Here is an 18274-nt window from a genome sequence, read left to right as displayed (position 1 = left end):
ATTGGAAATCAAATCCAATTGAAGAAAACAGAAAGCTGCATAAATTCTGGCAAGTCAAGTATAAAATTAGGCAGGCTTAAAAACCTGCGAAGAGCAACTACCAAAAGACACAAAAACGAACAGCAAATTTTTTTTTAAGTACAAGAGAAGCAGGAAACCTGCCAGTCAGTGGGGCCATGAGACAACTGAGGTTCTAAAGTAGGACTCAAGGAAGACAAGGCCGTTGCAGAGAAGCTAAAGAAATTCTTTGCATTGGTCTTCACTGTGAAAGATGTGAGGAAGATTCTCAACTCTGATCCATTTTTTTTCAGCTGACAAATTTGAGGAATATTAAAGACTAAGGTGTTAACAGAGAAGATTTTGGAACAAACTGATAAATTAAACAGTAAAACGTCACCAGGACCAGATGGTATTCATGCAAGAGTTATGAAGGAACTCAAATATGAAATTGCAGAACTACTAATTCTGTTATGTAACCAGAGAAAAGCTAATGTTATGCCAATTTTTAAAAATGGTTCCAGAGGCAATCCTGGCAATTATAGGCTGGTAAGCCTGACATCAGTACCTGGCAAATTGGTTGAAACTATAGTAAAGAATAGAATTATCAGATACATAGATGAACATGATTTGTTGGGGAAAAGTCAACATGGTTTTTGTAAAGGGAAATGCCTCACCAATCTATTAGAATTCTTTGAGGGGGTCAACAAACCTGTGGACAAGGGTGATCCAGTTGATATATTGTATATGAAATTTCAGAAAACCTTTAACAAGGTCCCTCACCAAAGGCTCTTAAGCAAAGTAAGCAGTCATGGGATAAGAGGGAAGGTTCTCTTGCAGATCAGTAACAGGTTAAAAGATTAGAAGCAAAAGGGTAGAAATAAATGGTCAGTTTTCACAGTGGAAAGAAGTAAATAGCGGGGTCCCCACAAGGGTCCATACTGGGACCAGTGCTGTTCACCCTATTCGTAAACAATTTGGCAAAAAGGGGTAAACAGTGAGGTGACCAAGTCTGCAGATGATACAAAATTACTCTAGTTAGTCCAAAGCTGACGGCAAAAGGATCTGACAAATCTGAGTCACTGAGCAATAAAATGGCAGATAAAATTCAAGACTGATAAATACAAAGTGATGTACATTGGAAAACATAATCCCAACTATATATACAAAATGATGGGGTCTAAATTAGTTGTTAGCAGTCAAGAAAGAGATCTTTAAGTCTTCTTGGATAGTTCTCTGAAAACATCTGCTTAATGTGCAGGAGAAGTAAAATAAATAAATAAATAAAAAGCTAAAAATGCAAGGAACCATTAGAAAATGGGCAGATAATAAGACAGAAAATATCATAATACCATTATATAAATCCATGGTATGTTCACACCTTGAATACATCATCTCAAAAAAAAAGATGTATTAGAATTGGAAAAGATATAAAGAACAGCAACAAAAATGACCAGGGGTATGGAACAGCTTCCACATGAGGAGAGATCAATAAGACTGGGACTGTTCAGCTTGGAAAAGAGATGACTAAGGGGAAGGATATGACTGAGGTCTGTACAAGCATGAATGGGATGGGAAAAAAAGATTAAGGAAGTATTATTTATCCCTTCAAATAACACAAATATACATAAATAACAAAAACACAAAAAAATGGTCACCAAAATTAGTAGGCAACAGGTTTAAAGCAAAGAAAAGGAAGTACTTCTTCACACAATGCACAGTCAACCCATGGAACTTGTTGCCAAGGGATGTTGTGAAGGCCAAAAGTATTACTGGGTTCAAAAAAGAATTAAGTACATTCATGGAAGACAGCTCCATCAGTGGCTATTAGCAATGCTCTGGGTGTCCCTAACACTCTGACAGCCAGAAGCTGAGACTAGATGACAAGTGATGGATCACTTGGTAATTGCCCTGTTCTGTTCATTCCCTCTGCAGCATACAGCATCAGCCACTCTTGGAAGAAAGAATATTCAGCTAGGTGGACCATTGGTATGACCCAGCATGGCCATTCTTATATTCAGTGGGCCTAATTCTGTTGTGCTACATTCCAACCCATTAACTTAACCAGTCATTAAAACAATGGAAACTCTCAGTTTTCATATCACAAAGCAGAGAGTTGTTTAAAACACAGCATAAGTCCTTTGTTACCACAATCTTGCATCGTGCTGTGAGAGGCTGCAGGGGCAACAACAGTTACCTAGTGAAGAGGTAACTCAGACTTTCCTTTACTATTAGCCTTCCACAGGTGGTCAGGGAAAGGGGACAGAAGAACAGCTGTTGGGAAGCTTAGGGGAATGGGCCTTGTCTCCTCTAGCAAGTTTCCCCTATAAAGTGTGGTTGTATGTTTTATTTTTTGTTTTTTTAAGAATGTCCATGTATATGGTGACTAGACAATTAAGTATCAGAGGGGTAGCCGTGTTAGACTGGATCTGTAAAAGCAGCAAAGAATCCTGTGGCACCTTATAGACTAACAGACGTTTTGGAGCATGAGCTTTCGTGGGTGAATACCCATTTCGTCAGATGCATGTAGTGGAAATTTCCAGGGGCAGGTGTATATAAGCAGGCAAGCTAGAGATAACGAGGTTAGTTCAATCAGGGAGGATGAGGCCCTGTTCTAGCAGTTGAGGTGTGAAAACCAAGGGAGGAGAAACTGGTTTTGTAATTGGCAAGCCATTCACAGTCTCTGTTTAATCCTGAGCTGATGGTGTCAAATTTGCAGATGAACTGAAGCTCAGCAGTTTCTCTTTGAAGTCTGGTCCTGAAGTTTTTTTGCTGTAGGATGGCCACCTTAAGGTCTGCTATAGTGCGGCCAGGGAGATTGAAGTGTTCTCCTACAGGTTTTTGCATATTGCCATACCTAGTATCTTATTTGTGTCCATTTATCTTTTTCCGTAGAGACTGTCCAGTTTGGCCGATGTACATAGCAAAGGGGCATTGCTGGCATATGACGGTGTATATTACATTGGTGGACGTGCAGGTGAATGAAGTGGCGATGGTGTGGCTGATCTGGTTAGGTCCTGTGATGGTGTCGCTGGTGTAGATATGTGGGTAGAGTTGGCATCGAGGTTTGTTACATGGATTGGTTCCTGAGCTAGAGTTACTATGGTGCGGTGTGCAGTTACTGGTGTGAATATGTTTCAGGTTGGCAGGTTGTCTGTGGGCGAGGACTGGCCTGCCACCCGAGGCCTGTGAAAGTGTGGGATCATTGTCCAGGATGGGTTGTAGATCCCTGATGATGCGTTGGAGGGGTTTTAGCTGGGGACTGTATGTGATGGCCAGTGGAGTCCTGTTGGTTTCTTTCTTGGGTTTGTCTTGCAGTAGGAGGCTTCTGGGTACACGTCTGGCTCTGTTGATCTGTTTCCTTATTTCTTCGTGTGGGTATTGTAGTTTTGAGAATGCTTGGTGGAGATTTTGTAGGTGTTGGTCTCTGTCTGAGGGGTTAGAGCAGATGTGGTTGTACCTCAGTGCTTGGCTGTAGACAATGGATCGTGTGATGTGCCCGGGATGGAAGCTGGAGGCATGAAGGTAGGCATAGCGGTTGGTAGGTTTTCGGTATAGGGTGGTGTTAATGTGACCATCACTTATTTGCACCGCGGTGTCTAGGAAGCGGACCTCCCGTGTAGTTTGGTCGAGGCTGAGGTTGATGGTGGGATGGAAGCTGTTGAAATTGTGGTGGAATTTTTCCAGAGAGTCTCCTTCCCATGGGTCCAGATCATGAAGATATCATCAATGTAGCGTAGGTAGAGAAGGGGCGTGAGTGGACAAGAGCTGAGGAAGCGTTGTTCCAGGTCGGCCATAAAAATATTGGCATATTGTGGGGCCATGCAGGTGCCCATAGCGGTGCCACTAATCTGGAGATATATATTGTCATCAATTTTGAAATAGCTATGTGTGAGGATAAAGGTACAGAGCTCAGCAGCCAGTTGTGCTGTGGCATCATCAGGGATACTGTTCCTGACAGCTTGTATTCCATCTGTGTGGGGGATGTTTGTGTAGAGAGCCTCTACATCCATGGTGGCTAGGATGGTGTTTTCTGGAAGGTCACCCATGCATTGTAGTTTCCTCAGGAAATCAGTGGTGTCACGGAGATAGCTGGGAGTGCTGTAGGAGAACACTTCAACCTCCCTGGCCACACTATAGCAGACCTTAAGGTGGCCATCCTGCAGCAAAAAAAACTTCAGGACCAGACTTCAAAGAGAAACTGCTGAGCTTCAGTTCATCTGCAAATTTGACTCCATCAGCTCAGGATTAAACAGAGACTGTGAATGGCTTGCCAATTACAAAACCAGTTTCTCCTCCCTTGGTTTTCACACCTCAACTGCTAGAACAGGGCCTCATCCTCCCTGATTGAATGAACCTTGTTATCTCTAGCTTGCCTGCTTATATATACCTGCCCCTGGAAATTTCCACTACATGCATCTGATGAAGTGGGTATTCACCCATGAAAGCTCATGCTCCAAAACGTCTATTAGTCTATAAGGTGCCACAGGATTCTTTGCTGCTTTTATAGATAATTAAGCTAAGTCTTGTTAATTAAAAAAGGATTAAATGGATATGTCCCAATACAGAAAAATTGTAATAGCAAGAATAAGAATTTAACTAGTCATACGTGTCTTCTATAGTATTTTCTGATTTGTCCACTCATGGTAATCTTGATCACTGCATAGCGCCGTATGCAGTAGACTGTTCTTTTCTCGGGATCTAAGATTTGAGAGACCACTTCCACAAGTTTATCATGAGGAATAGCATCATAAGCCCCAGTGACATCAGCCTGAAATTTAAAAAAAAAAAAAATCAATCCCATATTATGCTACTGTAAGTACTCTCGTACACATAAGAACAAAGCTAAGGTAAAAGGACAAAATTTCACAGAATGTATTAGGCTGGAGGAGGCCTGTTGGGCCAGTTAGTCCAATTCAGTGACAAAAATGAAAGGCTACTCTGTGTTCTCTCTGTTGAATAATCCATTCCCTTATTCAGACAAGTGGGGACGCCCAAACCATCAGCTTTAACTGAATTTAAGCTGTTATTATAAGGGGAGTGATAGCGGGAGACAAAAACACACATTGGGTTACATTTGTAGCAGCCAAGAGACTATGGAGTGAGCTTGGGTATTGCACCTCCAGAAGGAAAAGGAGGGTAGGCAGAAGGGGAAGGCTCCAAATTTATCGCAAAGATTTACTAGTTAGAGGCAGACCACAAAAAAAAAAAAAAAATAAAGCAGCCTTTGAAGTAGGGTTAGCTACAGAAGCTGAGGCTAAATGGGCTGGGCTTCCCACCAGAATGGTGCTCCTGAACTTCGCCCATCTGAAACCTTCACACATCCAGGTCATCTTTCACATCAGCATGTACTCTGCACAGAATTCATATGGCCTATATTTTTCTGTGCCCCCCGAGCAGAAAAACACACAAAAAAATCTGCCAGGGGACACACACTGTGACGTTACACTCCATATTCCTCATAGAAATATTATTATGACATGAATATGGCATAATTAAGATATGTTTATGCAAGATGGGTCATGTGAGATATCACTGAAAAGGTTATGATTTGCTGAATGTGTTTATCCAATTTGTATGCATGTATCATTTCTGTATATGGAGTTAGGGATATTAACTATGTAACAATTACAACTGTGTTTTCACCTGAGAAATGCCCACCATAGAGCAAAGAGCCTGGATGAGCCATTAAGGAGGACAACAGAACTTTGAAAATGCTTATCTCACTCCTTCCTGAGAAGTTTCCTTGGATGCTGCATTGGCACTGCAGGGTCAGGTGACCCTGGACAATATCTTAACTTGCTGGTACTTTTCCACCGTACGGTGATGGGGATCAAACAAAGGATTCCTGCCTTAGGTAAATCCTTTTTAAGGCTGGGGAGGGGGTTAATCTTGACTCTCGTCCATTGCCTGCCCAGGAAGGAAGACTGCTAAAAACACCTGGAGGAAAAGGCAGGGTTGAGTCCAGGCTGAGACAGGTGTCCAGTCTGTAAAGAGAAATAACTAACTCTAAGCTACAGAAACTCTGCAACCTGCCTAAAACAACATTTAGGGTGAGAAATTACATTTTGTTTCTTGAGTGCATTAAACTTAGTTTGCATGTTTTGTTTTATTTGCTCAGTAATTTGCTTTGTTCTGTTTGTTACCCCTTATAATCACTTAAAATTTACTTTTCGTAGTTAATATGCTTATTTCTTGTTCATTTCAAAACCTGGTTTGTGAAATTTATATCCAGGGTGACAGAGAGGATGCAAAAAGTTGTGCATCTCTCTCTCTCCACCTTGAGGGAGGGGGCAATTTTTATGAGCTTGCATTGTGCAGATCTTTCTATATAGCGCAAGACAATATTATTTTAGGTTTACACCCCAAAGGAGTCGTGCACGTGACTGCTGGATAAATCCTTGAGCTGAATCTTTCTACACAGAACTGATTTCAGTCTGTGTCGTACCTGGGTGTGGCCTTACCTGTGTGTGTGTGCTAGAGAAGGCTTGAAGGCCTGGCAGCAAGGACAGGGTGAGGAAGCCCAGAATGGCGGCATGTATGGATGAAGTGGGACCCCCGTACAACAGGTGGCATCTCAGTACATCAGGCACCAATTCCCCAGCAGCCCATGCAGCACATCTGTTCCAGCGTGCCTGGAGCAGCCTCAGTAACACGGAGGGAGGCTGGGGATGCGTGTTTGCATGGTTGATCACCATTTGGGGGGCAGGGCTGGGGGTATGTGCATGACAACAAGAGACACTCCTGTCTGTCTCATTTGCTACTGCAGCTCGCTGGTGTGGAAGGGTAGGGCTTTTTATTATGTACGAGGCAGGCTGGAGGCAGAAATGTAGCAGCCTGCCTGTTAGTTAAATCATCGCATTCTCTGAGGCATAACTGTAGCAGCCTGACTGTGTAATAACATTCTTAAAGTTGCTGTTGATGGTTAATTGTTCTCATTCTCTAAGGCAGAAATATAGCAGCCTAAGTAGTAACATTGTTAATGTTCCTATTGTTAGTTAATTATTCCCATTCTCTGTCAATTCCCCCAGGAGCATAAAACCTGTGAAAGTTTTAAGGCCCCTACATTGCCAGAGTAATGTAAAAGAGCCTTATTATAAATGACAGTAAGGGAATAGTTACTTATATTCTTATGTTCTTCTTATGGAATCCTCAACTAGGAAGATTTATGTTCTTTTTCACTTTTTTCCTGTGTCGAAGTGGCACAATGGGGTTAGATTTCAACTCAGGATTTATTTTATTTGCTCATTAAAAGACTCTGAAGGCAGATAGAACATTTACGAAGCAGTCAATAAAATGTCAGGACAACCAGAATCAAGCACTTCCCGAAGTACCCAGCCAGGTCCAGGACAATGATTAGCAAAACTGTATGACTTTCACGTGTGAAAGTCTGAGCAATTTAAAATGACATTCTACTTTTTTTCCCCTGTTTGGTGTTCTGTAATGTAATTTAAATGAAAATCCAGGATTATAACTGGAATGCAGGGTATTAGTTACCAAGTATTTGAAACTTAACTTTCATGTGTTTAGGAAATGCTGAAATAGTTATTGTGACATTTTTCTATATTGCAGTTTAAATAAATTACCAAAACAATTGAAACTGGTGTGATTACACTGCATTTTTTGACAAAGAATTTTGCAAAATGTTGAATTTTTTGGCACAGAATCCCCCCAGGAGTAATTTTGCTTACAGAGATACTGTTCTGACTCAAAATCCATCTGGCAAGTCTTCCCAAGCCCTGAACTTACATTTTAAAGAAAATAAAATCCAAACCAACACAGCCACACCTGTTCATATACGCTTATACAAAAAGTGCTAGAAGCTATTAAACAAGTACATACATGATCCATAATAGTTTGACTACTACCTGATTCAAATATTCTAGAAAAGAAATGAAACACTCCACTCACTGGGACAGAATCAGCATTATGGAAACAGAAAAATCCAGTGAAAGCAGCTCCCTGTGCTGCATTTAAATATCAGATGTTGCTGAAAAACAATTGTACACTCAGCTCCTGGCTAGTAGAAAAGTTTACCTTTAAAGAGACAGCTCAAAGAAAAAAGTGGTCCTAAATAATATTAAAAAAAATAATAAAAACCTTCATTATTTCAACAAGATCAGTTTCAACAATAGAGGAAAAAAATAATGGAAACATACCTTCACATAGTAGAAACGAGGTATTTTATCATTTGATTCAAGAACTTCAGAAACAAACTTCCTCCATATTTTATATATATCATCTTTCCCAAACACTGAGGAGCCTAGGAGACTGGTGTTTTCGGTTCGTTCATAATTCAGAACACTAAATAGATTTTTAAGTTGAGTGTTGAAATAATGAACCTATGGGTAACCAAAAGCCAAACTTAAAATGTTATATTTCACGTTCAGTATGTAGATTTTACTTACAAAAAAATGAGCACCTGGGGCTCTCTAATAATTACTGAAATCACAGAGTGTTAAAAAAAGGCAGACAGACAAAATTGACTCATATCTTTACTATATTTTCTCTAGTAAGCTGCACTACACAAAAAACCTCAATGATGCTTTAATGGTCATAGTCACAGAAACTGCCTCAAAGCTTGTATTCCTGTTGCAAACAATTTTACATTACACAACTATCCTGCAGCCAATCAGAGCTGTACACAACTCTCTCTGAAACCAACAAATGACATCCAAGAGTTGTCAGAGCTGGCTGCTCAAGATGCTGAAGACCACAAAATTGCCCCCTCAGGATTCCCACCTCTTGCATGTCTCAGAGTTTGGGGATTAGGAATCCTCCCAAATTTGTATACAGACTGCAGAGTTCTCACCCTTTCAAAGTTATATGTTAATCATGACAAAGGTGTACAGAAATTTGGAATTTCCAAATTTTTTTGGTGTTTCGGAACATGTTTTTACACTGAAAAATCAATTATAGATTTCAACAAAAAGCTCTGAAAATCAAGCAGATTAGATTTTATTTCTTTAGTATAACAGTTCTACTGATCTGATTTTACTTTAACAGTTTACATAAGATTAGTAATTATTTTTAACAAAATTACTGGCTAATTTACTTCTCAAACTTTTTTTTTTTTTAAGTTTGTCTTTGGTTAATGGTGAAAGTCACACTCTGTCACTAATCACATCCAGACAATGACCACAAAAGCCCCACATTTAAAAAAACAATTTACACCTGCAAAATCTGCTCCTTATGTTGTACTGCTGGCGTAAAACTAGGTACCTGCATCTGAAGTTACTCCATTATAGGTAGAGAAAAGGTACAAATTATACACAGAAAAGGGATACTGGGTCACATACTTCTTGTACAGAATAGGTTGCATGGCTGCTACTAGCAGATCAGGCACCTGTATCAGATACAGATAGACTACAGAGATTATGTCTCAGAGACACTTATCAGATGTATTCACTACAAGATTCTTTAATGCTCTGCCAAGTATGCTAAGGTTAGTTTAAGTAAGGCATTTTTATGTGCTTGACCACTATAATACAATTTAGCATTCCATTATCTCTCACTCTTTAAAGTTCTACATTCCTACCATTTACAAATATACAGTATCACACTATCTTTGAACTTCCGTAAGTATTTGTCTGTTAAATGTCTCTGAATCATACTAGTTTTCTAAATACATGGCCTGAATGCATAATGGCTTAGTCATCTGACTGTCCATTAGTTGCAACAACTGCCTATGGTCAGTTTGGAAACCCTGAGTCTTCTTATTCTGCATCCACCATCTATAGAGTCTGCTCTGTTGATTACTCCTCCTGAGGAGCAAACCGAAGTTGTCAATGGTTTCTCTTGAACTCTCCACTGTCAATCTTGATCACATATGATCTGGGCCCTGAATTATTTTTCTTTACGAAGCTGGAGTTGTCCAACGTCATTGTCCATCCAATTTGTATGGTTCAGCATTATCTGCTAAGCTAACTTTTACAGGATCTGATTTCAAATGTCCAATAACATCAACTCTATTGAATTCTTCCTTTCTTACTAAGCCCATCATGGCTGCCATGCTGCGGCTGAGAAGGTTGTTGGTCTTTGATCACATGTATTCTGAATGCAAAGCTTTTGTCTTTGTAAGTTGTTTTTGAGGTGAACTGGCCCAGTTCAGAATACCTCCAGGGCTAGTCAGAACTGCTACAGGTGACTCTAGCTCTTGGAGGCATTTAAGGCAACTGTAAGCCCCTTCTGAGATGACTTCAAGAAATCGACAGTCTTGTCATAAATATTCAATTTCACTCTCCAAGCATGTTTTGTGTAGTCACAAGCAATAGACCCCAGAGTTTTATAATGACTTTTAGCCATCCTGCTATTTAGAGCTTCTAAGCTAGTTTCAGGTTTTTCAAGTTACTCCTGCCTTTTCTTCTGCTGTTTGAATAGTTCAGACTCTTTGCTTTCTGTATAGCTGTGGATAGAGTTAAGTATGCCTTCAACAGTAGCTGCTGTGAAAAAAATGTATCTGTTAGCTCAGGCCTACACAGCATGCAGCTCATGTGGGCTCACTGTGAGGCCCGCGGGGGGTGAGGGGGGATGAGCAGGCAAGCGGCAGGTGGGGGAGGGGGCCTGAGGAGGCAAGCGGGCGGGCAGTGGGGCAGGTGAGCCGGTGGCAGGGGAGGGGGCCTGAGGAAGCGAGCTGGGGGGCAGGTGAGTTGGCAGCTCACCGCCACTCCGCCTCCTCCCCTTGAACGCTTCACTCTGCTTCTCCCCCTCCCTCCCCCCACTTCCCGCAAATCAGCTGTTTGCACAGGAAGCCTGGGAGGGCAGAGAAGCGGTGTGGCAGCTTCGCGCTCAGGCCCAGCAAGGCAGAGACAGAGCCAAGGTGAGTTGGGGTGGGGTGGGAGGGCGCCCACACCGCAGTAGGTAACCCTGGGGGCAGGGCACGCAGGGGAACTGCTCCCCGCCCCAGCTCACCTCTGCTCCGCCTCCACCTCCCTGGGCCTGAACGTGAAGTCGCTGCTTGTGTCTCAGCCCTCCCAGGCTTCCCGCACAAACATTTGATTTGCGGGAAGCAGGGAGGCTGTGAGCTCGACCTCACCTGGTGTTCCAGATGCTGCGCTGCACGGCACCGGCGTGGCCCAGCTCCAGCCAAGCGGCGCAGCTGCAGCACCACCAGCCACCTCCAGGCAGCGCGGTAAGGGGCCAGGGAGCAAGGGGGGGGGGGGTTGGATGGGGGCAGGGGAGTTCAGGGGGGTGGTTGGGGTGGGGAGATGGATAGGGGTCAGGGCAGTCAGAGGGCAGGGAACAGGGGGGTTGAATGGGGGCAAGGGTCCCAAGGGGGCCATCAGGAAGGAAGGGGAGGGTGGATGGGGTGGCAGGGGGCAGTAAGGGGACAGGGAATAGGGGTGGATGGGGCAGGAGTCCCAGGGGGTGGGGGTGGGCCACGACCCCCTTGTGGGGTATGAGGGAACTGGTTGTTAAGATTTTGGCAGCTCATCATTGGCCACGGAGTGGGAGGCTGAGGAGACGAGCGGACAGGCAGTTGCGGGGGGTGAGTATGCGAGCCGGAAGGCGGGGCTGAGAAGGTGAGCAGGGGGGCAGGTGAGCTGGGGGAGTGGGGGTCTGCAGAGGCAAGCGAGCGGGCATTGGCAGGGGAGGCAGGTGAGCTGGTGGCGGGGGAGGGAGGACGGGGTGGGAGGCTGAGGAGACGAGCTACGAGTCGGTGGCTGACCTGTTCTACTGATCTGGTCTGGCTCCCATCCCCTCTCTAAGGGTTGCAGCTGTCTGGAGGTGCCTGTCTTCCACGCCTTCCTCAGTCACACCTCATTCATTCAACAAGGCAATTGATTACAAAATGGGGAGAAGATCTCATTCTACTTCTAGCAAAAAGACATTTTTCTTTTACCTTAATTATACTACCTTAGGGGCTCGCTATAACATATTACCAAGGTTCAATACAGCTGTTTCGGTGGGGTGGGGCTAGGGAAGGAGGGTTTGTTTCCATAGGGCGGGTGGCACTGGAGGGGGGGCTTGTTTCGGGGGGGGCTGGGCAGCGCTGGGGGGGGTGTTCAGTGGGGGGGGGGGTTGGCCCTCAGCTGTTTTCTTTGGAGTAATATGGCCCTCGTCACTTTATGAGTTGTGCAGGCCTGTGTTAACCCAATAACCAGCCTGTCTCTGATATTTTCATGTTTTCAAGTTCCAAAAATCTCTGTTTTCAGCCATTCAACATTTTCCTCTGGTTCTTGAATTCTCTGTTGAAAACATCGTCTTTCATTAACTACATTTCTCAGAGGTACAATGTATGCACCAAACATAGCCAGAACCATTTCAGAGTCTCTTTTCTGAATGTATTCAGTAAAATCAAAGGATTTAAAGAAATGCTCTGCTTCTTGCCCAGAGCATAAATGAAAGACAATGCCTGTTACCTTGTTTGCAATGCGAAATCTTGCAAAATACTGCTTCCAATCTACCCCTTGTGAAAGTCTGTCACAGCTGAAGTTCTCTGGGTCACTGAAGAGTGATAGACTGACTACAAAGCTTACTTCTCAGAGCGATTTACACCAGACGTGTTCACTGTAAGATCCTTTAATGCTCTGCTAGGTATGGCTAAGGTTAGCTTAAATAACAATTTTACACATAGCACCACCTAGTGGCTGACCAGCACAATGCAATTTAACATTCCGTTACATACTGTCCTCAATCTGTGTGTGTGTGTGTGTGTGTGTGTGTGTGTGTGTGTGTGTGTGTGTGTGTGTGTGTGTAAATCTGCACACACACACACTTACTTCAAAGTTTTTAAATAGGTCTGTTAAAAAAATTAAGCTGCTTGAAAATTTTCAAAATATTTTTGATCAACTTGAGAGAGCCAAAGATTTTTGAAAATTCAAAATATTCTCCTGCAATTTGGTCTGTTGCTGCACAAGTCAAGTTCTGTACTGGAGAACCATCAGAAAACAGGGTGGATGACAGATCTAATCCACTTTGGTGAACATACCTGAAAATCTTAAAAGACTCAGATGGGATCTTTGAAAAGACTATCAACTTTCCCAAAAAAGCAGCAGAGTCCTGTGGCCCCTTATAGACTAAAAGACGTTTTGGAGCATGATGCATCCGACGAAGTGGGTATTCACCCACGAAAGCTCATGCTCCAAAACGTCTGTTAGTCTATAAGGTGCCACAGGACTCTTTGCTGCTTTTACAGATCCAGACTAACACAGCTACCCCTCTGAAACTTTCCCAAAGGATTCAGATCTATTAAGAGAGACCTTCACAGAACTTTAAAAATCTGTTTCTTTTCTGACATTGCAATTAGAGACTGCAATTAGGGGGAAAGTGTCCTGATTCAAATGAAAAGATCACCTTGACCTTTCAAAAGGAGTTAGTATAGTTCCACATGATAAAATTCCTATTTCATTTGAGCCTTTTTAAAAAGAAATTAGGGAAAATGTAGCATAAAAAGCTACGTCAAAAGAAAGCTAAGGTTGCAAAGTTGAACACTCAAGAGCTAGGAACTGCCTGGCCAATGTTAATTCAACCTGCTTGAACATATGTAATGAGTATTTAATTACATGATCACACACTATTTTTTTCACAGGCCCCCTGACTCTTTCACTGCATAGGATGAACCTGCTGGGGGGATGAATCAGGGCTGTGTAGTGAATGTGGCTGGTATCTGTAAGGCTCTGGCCCCATTTGTTTCTGAAGTTGGAAAGTATGCAGTAAATAAGACAGGAGATTTGCAGGAAAAGAAATGATGGTCTTGTGGTATAGGAAGTTAAATGACATTCTGGGGAAACTAATTCTAACCCTGCTTCTGCCCAAAGAATTCTTGTACCCTGCTGGGCAAGTCACTTAAATCAAATTTTTCATAAATGGCCATTAATTGTATCCTTCATTTCATGGATGCCCAATCAGACACAAAATGCCAGATTTGCAGAAATGCTGAGTGTTCACAACAGCAACTGAAGTCAATTGGAGCTGTATTTGGAACATATAAAGTATGATAAAAATGTTAAATATTCTGAAGAGTAGGCCCTAGGCACATCAATTTGGGAATCTCAAATTACTTCAACAATTTTGGTCTTGATATTCTTCTGTGCCTTAGTTCCCCCATCTGTAAACTGGGACTAGTACCCTCTCATTTTAGCCAGGTACTGTGAATATTTGTGACACACTCTGATTCTATGGTGAGAGCATCACAGAAAAACCCATAAGGAAATTATTAATTCAGAGTTTCTCACTGCAGGGCTTGGACTGTTTGTCCAGTATATGGTCCCATCCTCTATTTACTGCAATGAATATTAAAATAAATGTTAAATAACTGTTCATTCAGTTAACACTAGTAAAACTACACACTGAATGAATCCAGGGTGAGGGAAAGGGGAGGGTGAATGGGGGGATTTGTACGTGATCTTGTAATTAAAAAGATGGTCATAATGCATATGCATGAGGGGCCCAAAATAGAGTTGCATGGCCAACCTTAGTTTTGGCATTTCCTGACTTTTGAGTGCTTGAGTTTGCAATCTCATTTTAAAATGTATTTTATTTATACATAATAATATAAATAACTATCCACAACCCCCTTGGATATCAGTTACGTGACCAAAAAGAACATAGGCAAATTCAGAATACAGTGACCTTATTGTCTCTGCTTTTCCTGTTCAGTGTTTTTGCTCCAAAAACAGTGTTCACTTTTACTATAGGTCGTAACCCGTTTGGTTTAGGGATGAACCGAAGTTTTGATGCCATAGGAACACATTTCTTCTGCTGTACTTTTTCAATTTCCTCTGCAGATAATGCACGAAGATGCACTTTGGCAAAATGGTTTCTAAAATAAAAATGGACATTAAGTTTAAAGGGACTTAAATGCAATAAATTGCATATATTTTATCTTCCGAGTGAAGTATTCAGTTTCAGGAAATAATCACATATATTCAGTTATCTGTGTGGAAACTATCTTACCAAAAGATAATCCAAGAAAACAGATTATGCTAAAAGCATTATTCAGAATAGAATTAAGGTTCCTGTCCACACAGACTTTGTCTCCTGAACATCAGCTGGAGATGATTCTTGTGCAAGAGAAACAGTTATAAGCGGAGCGGGCTGATGCCCAAAATCATCTCTCCCTTGCTCTCAACCAATAGCATCAACAACACTTGAAGAAAGGAAATAGCATTGGACTGGGGAGGGGGAGAGCGGGGGGGATCCTGACTGAAGGATTCAACCAGTAAGGCTGTTGGAACTTGTGGTGACAGAGACCTTTGCTTTGAATTCACTCAGCTTGTTAAGTCAGGGCTGGTCTACACTGAGGGGGAGAAGAAATCGATCTAAGATACGCAGCTTCAAAGTATCTTAGTTCGACTTACCTGGCCGTCCTCACAGCGGCAAGTCGACTGCTGTGGCTCTCCCATCGACGCTGCTTACTCCTCTGGGCGTCGATATGCGGCTCGATTTATCGTGTCTAGACAAGACACGATAAATCGATCCCCGATAGATTGATTACTACCTGCCGATCCAGCGGGTAGTATAGACATACCCTTAGGTGTTAGTTGCGTTTTATCTTTTAGTTCTTGGTAACCAGTTCTGACTTTTATGCCTCGTGACTTGTAATCACTTGAAATCTCTCCTTCTGTAGTTAATAGATTTGTTTTATTTTTTTATCTAAAACAGTATGTTTGGATTGAAGTGTTTGGGAAACTTCATTTGGAATAACAGGATTTGTGCACATCATTTTCTATTAATAAAATGACTGACTTTATATGAGCTTATATTGTCCAGGAGGGTGCTGGGCAGTACAAGATGCACATTTCTGGAGGGAAGTCTGGGAATGGGAGTTTGCTCACGTTGGCTGGCTATAGCACTCTTACAATATAGCTGGGAGTGATTTACATGCTGGAGATTGTGTGTAATCAGACCAGGAGTGGTTGTTCTCACAGCGAAGCACTATAAAAGGCACTCCAGCTTGGAGAATTGAGGGGGGACAGTTGTCCACACATAGGCATAAGGACCCATCCATAAAATGGATCAGATTTTAGGATGGGGCCACAAGGTGAAGAGTCCTATTCAAGTAAATGGGTCTGTATGCAGGGGTCCAATTCCATGAATCACACTGCAGTGTTGCTAGTGTGCGTTTTATTTTATTTTTAATTTTTTCGTAAATAAAACTTCCTGGTCTTAACAACTTTCTGTACAAATTTTCTTTTTTAAACACAAAGTTGAAAACACTGTTAGTATTTATTAAGTTCGATATTTCATGTTATTTAGTTACCTTAGATGCTATTAATTAAATGTAAAATACATTAATCTTTTGTAATGTATTAAGTGTAAAAGCCTATGTGTTTGTGCACATTAAGGTTGCTAGTTTGAACCCAAGATATGATATGCCAAACAATGTTCATTATTATTATATAATATTTATAATGTGTTTTGCCCAGAAGATGCAACAGCTGTAGACCTATTGTAATAATTGGGCCTATAAATTTGGCCTAACTGTGAACTCAAGTTATGAGAAGTGAAAGTTAATGGAATGTTGCAATAATCTATAAGAAGTGTTGATAGGAAAAGGTGTAAAAAAGAAAGACTGAATTACTGATATATCTCAAGGGCTCTTACAATCATGCCTGGTCAACAAGAAAAGTGTGAAACTGGACCCAAATTGGTGTGTCAAAAACTAAGCCTAACTGGTGGACAAAATTAATATTTAGTTGGGGATTGGTCCTGCTTTGAGCAGGGGGTTGGACTAGATGACCTCCTGAGGTCCCTTCTACGATTCTATGAAAATAATAAGCAGATGGACTATTATGCCCATCACTTCCTTTTCGGGCTGTTTAAAAAACAAGAAAAAAGACTTTGGGAGGAAAATACAGATGAATGGACAGAGGCTACTGGCAATGCTGGCGGGGAAGGAGAGAACTTCACCATTACGGTTGCCACCTCATCTCTTGGGAACCTGGGCCTCATTATCCTGAGAGATATTCTATTAGACTAAGCCAGAGAGAGGGATCCAGCATCACCACCTTTAACTTCTCTGACTGAAGCCCAACCACCACCTGCACCACGAGAGACTCTCGCCTTTTCCTTCCAACATCCCGCTGCCCCTATGTCCTTTTCCTTCCCTATCTTATTTAACCACTTTCCTATTCCCCTTTTTTCTTCTTCTTTCTAATAAGAATCTGGCTTAGCCAGCCAAGACTGCATATTTTGCAACCCTGCAATAAGCCTGTGACTAGAAATAGAACTAAGACAATGTCCTAAACAGCAATGCTGGTACAAGTTTGACAGGTCTTAAGGAAGCTGATAAGACCATGTGCTTTGCCTGTGTTTTTCTAACAGTAAGGCTGCAAGTAAAAGTCAACATCTGACAAACACTGCATTTTCTATCTTTGCTGTTCTTTTGTCTCCCTTGTGTGTGTGTTTGTCTTGTTTTGTCTTCTTAGGAAATGGGATCAGACTTTAACAACAACAGCAACAGTGACAGCTCCAGCCTATCTGAACTAACTTCTTTTTTCCCCAAAAAAGAGTTACATCCTTTGGATAGGCCATCAGACAAGGGGGTTTCCTTCTAAAAACTCTCTTCAGCTAAAGGGAAAGAGAATGGGAACAAGAGATATTGTTAAAATGAAAGCCTTAATGTTTTGTATTTCAGATACTACATTGTTTTTTCATTTTTGTATCTTTAATAAAAGGTGTGTGTTTGCCGTGGTATTAAGCAGACTGAGCTCTCTGTATACCAAACCCCAAACTTTGTTTAAAACTGTTTAATGATGGACAGTGACTGGATTATGTTAACGTATACTCCATATAATCATTGGGTCAGGTATTGCACCAACACATATGAAGATACAGTAGTTGCCACAAAGACCTTATCAGTGTTAACTTGGCCAAATTGTACATGCAGTACACTAATCTATTTAGTTAGTAGTCTATAAGAACTAAACTGAAGTTACCATATGTATACAATGTATTTGAATGAACACTCATTAGATCTTAAACTTTTGCACTTCCTCACCATAGGGTTCAAAATTGCAAATTTAAATATTGCATTATCAAAGAACTTGAACGTGTGAAACTACTTTTTAAAAGATAAAAACAATATTGAGTTCTAGAATTACATTGTTTAAAAGCAAAAGCTATAGCACAGGGATCGGCAACCTTTCAGAAGTGGTGTGCCGAATCTTCATTTAGTCACTCTAATTTAAGGTTTTGCGTGCCAGTAATACATTTTAACATTTTTAAAAGGTCTTTCTATAAGTCTATAATATATAACTAAACTATTGTTGTATATAAAGTAAATAAGGCTTTTAAAATGTTTAAGAAGCTTCATTTAAAATTAAATTAAAAT

The 18274-nt window shown here is 41.5% G+C and overlaps 1 protein-coding gene across 1 annotated transcript in view; it reads right to left on the bottom strand.

Moving 5' to 3' along the window:
* The window catches only part of TERT (telomerase reverse transcriptase), a 115479-nt gene that overhangs the window by 86289 nt on the left and 10916 nt on the right, over positions 1 to 18274 (bottom strand). The window contains exons 4-6 of the mRNA XM_050938130.1: positions 14572 to 14761; positions 8157 to 8339; positions 4607 to 4768 (exon numbers count right to left, since the gene is read on the bottom strand). Coding sequence (XP_050794087.1) covers positions 4607 to 4768; positions 8157 to 8339; positions 14572 to 14761 — 535 coding nt within the window. The remainder of the gene's footprint in view (positions 1 to 4606; positions 4769 to 8156; positions 8340 to 14571; positions 14762 to 18274) is intronic.

This window comes from Gopherus flavomarginatus, chromosome 2 (assembly GCF_025201925.1).
Source record: "Gopherus flavomarginatus isolate rGopFla2 chromosome 2, rGopFla2.mat.asm, whole genome shotgun sequence".
Classification (NCBI taxonomy): Eukaryota; Metazoa; Chordata; order Testudines; family Testudinidae; genus Gopherus; species Gopherus flavomarginatus.
Note: the sequence above shows the minus strand (reverse complement) of the source record. Positions and strands in the feature narration are given on the sequence as shown.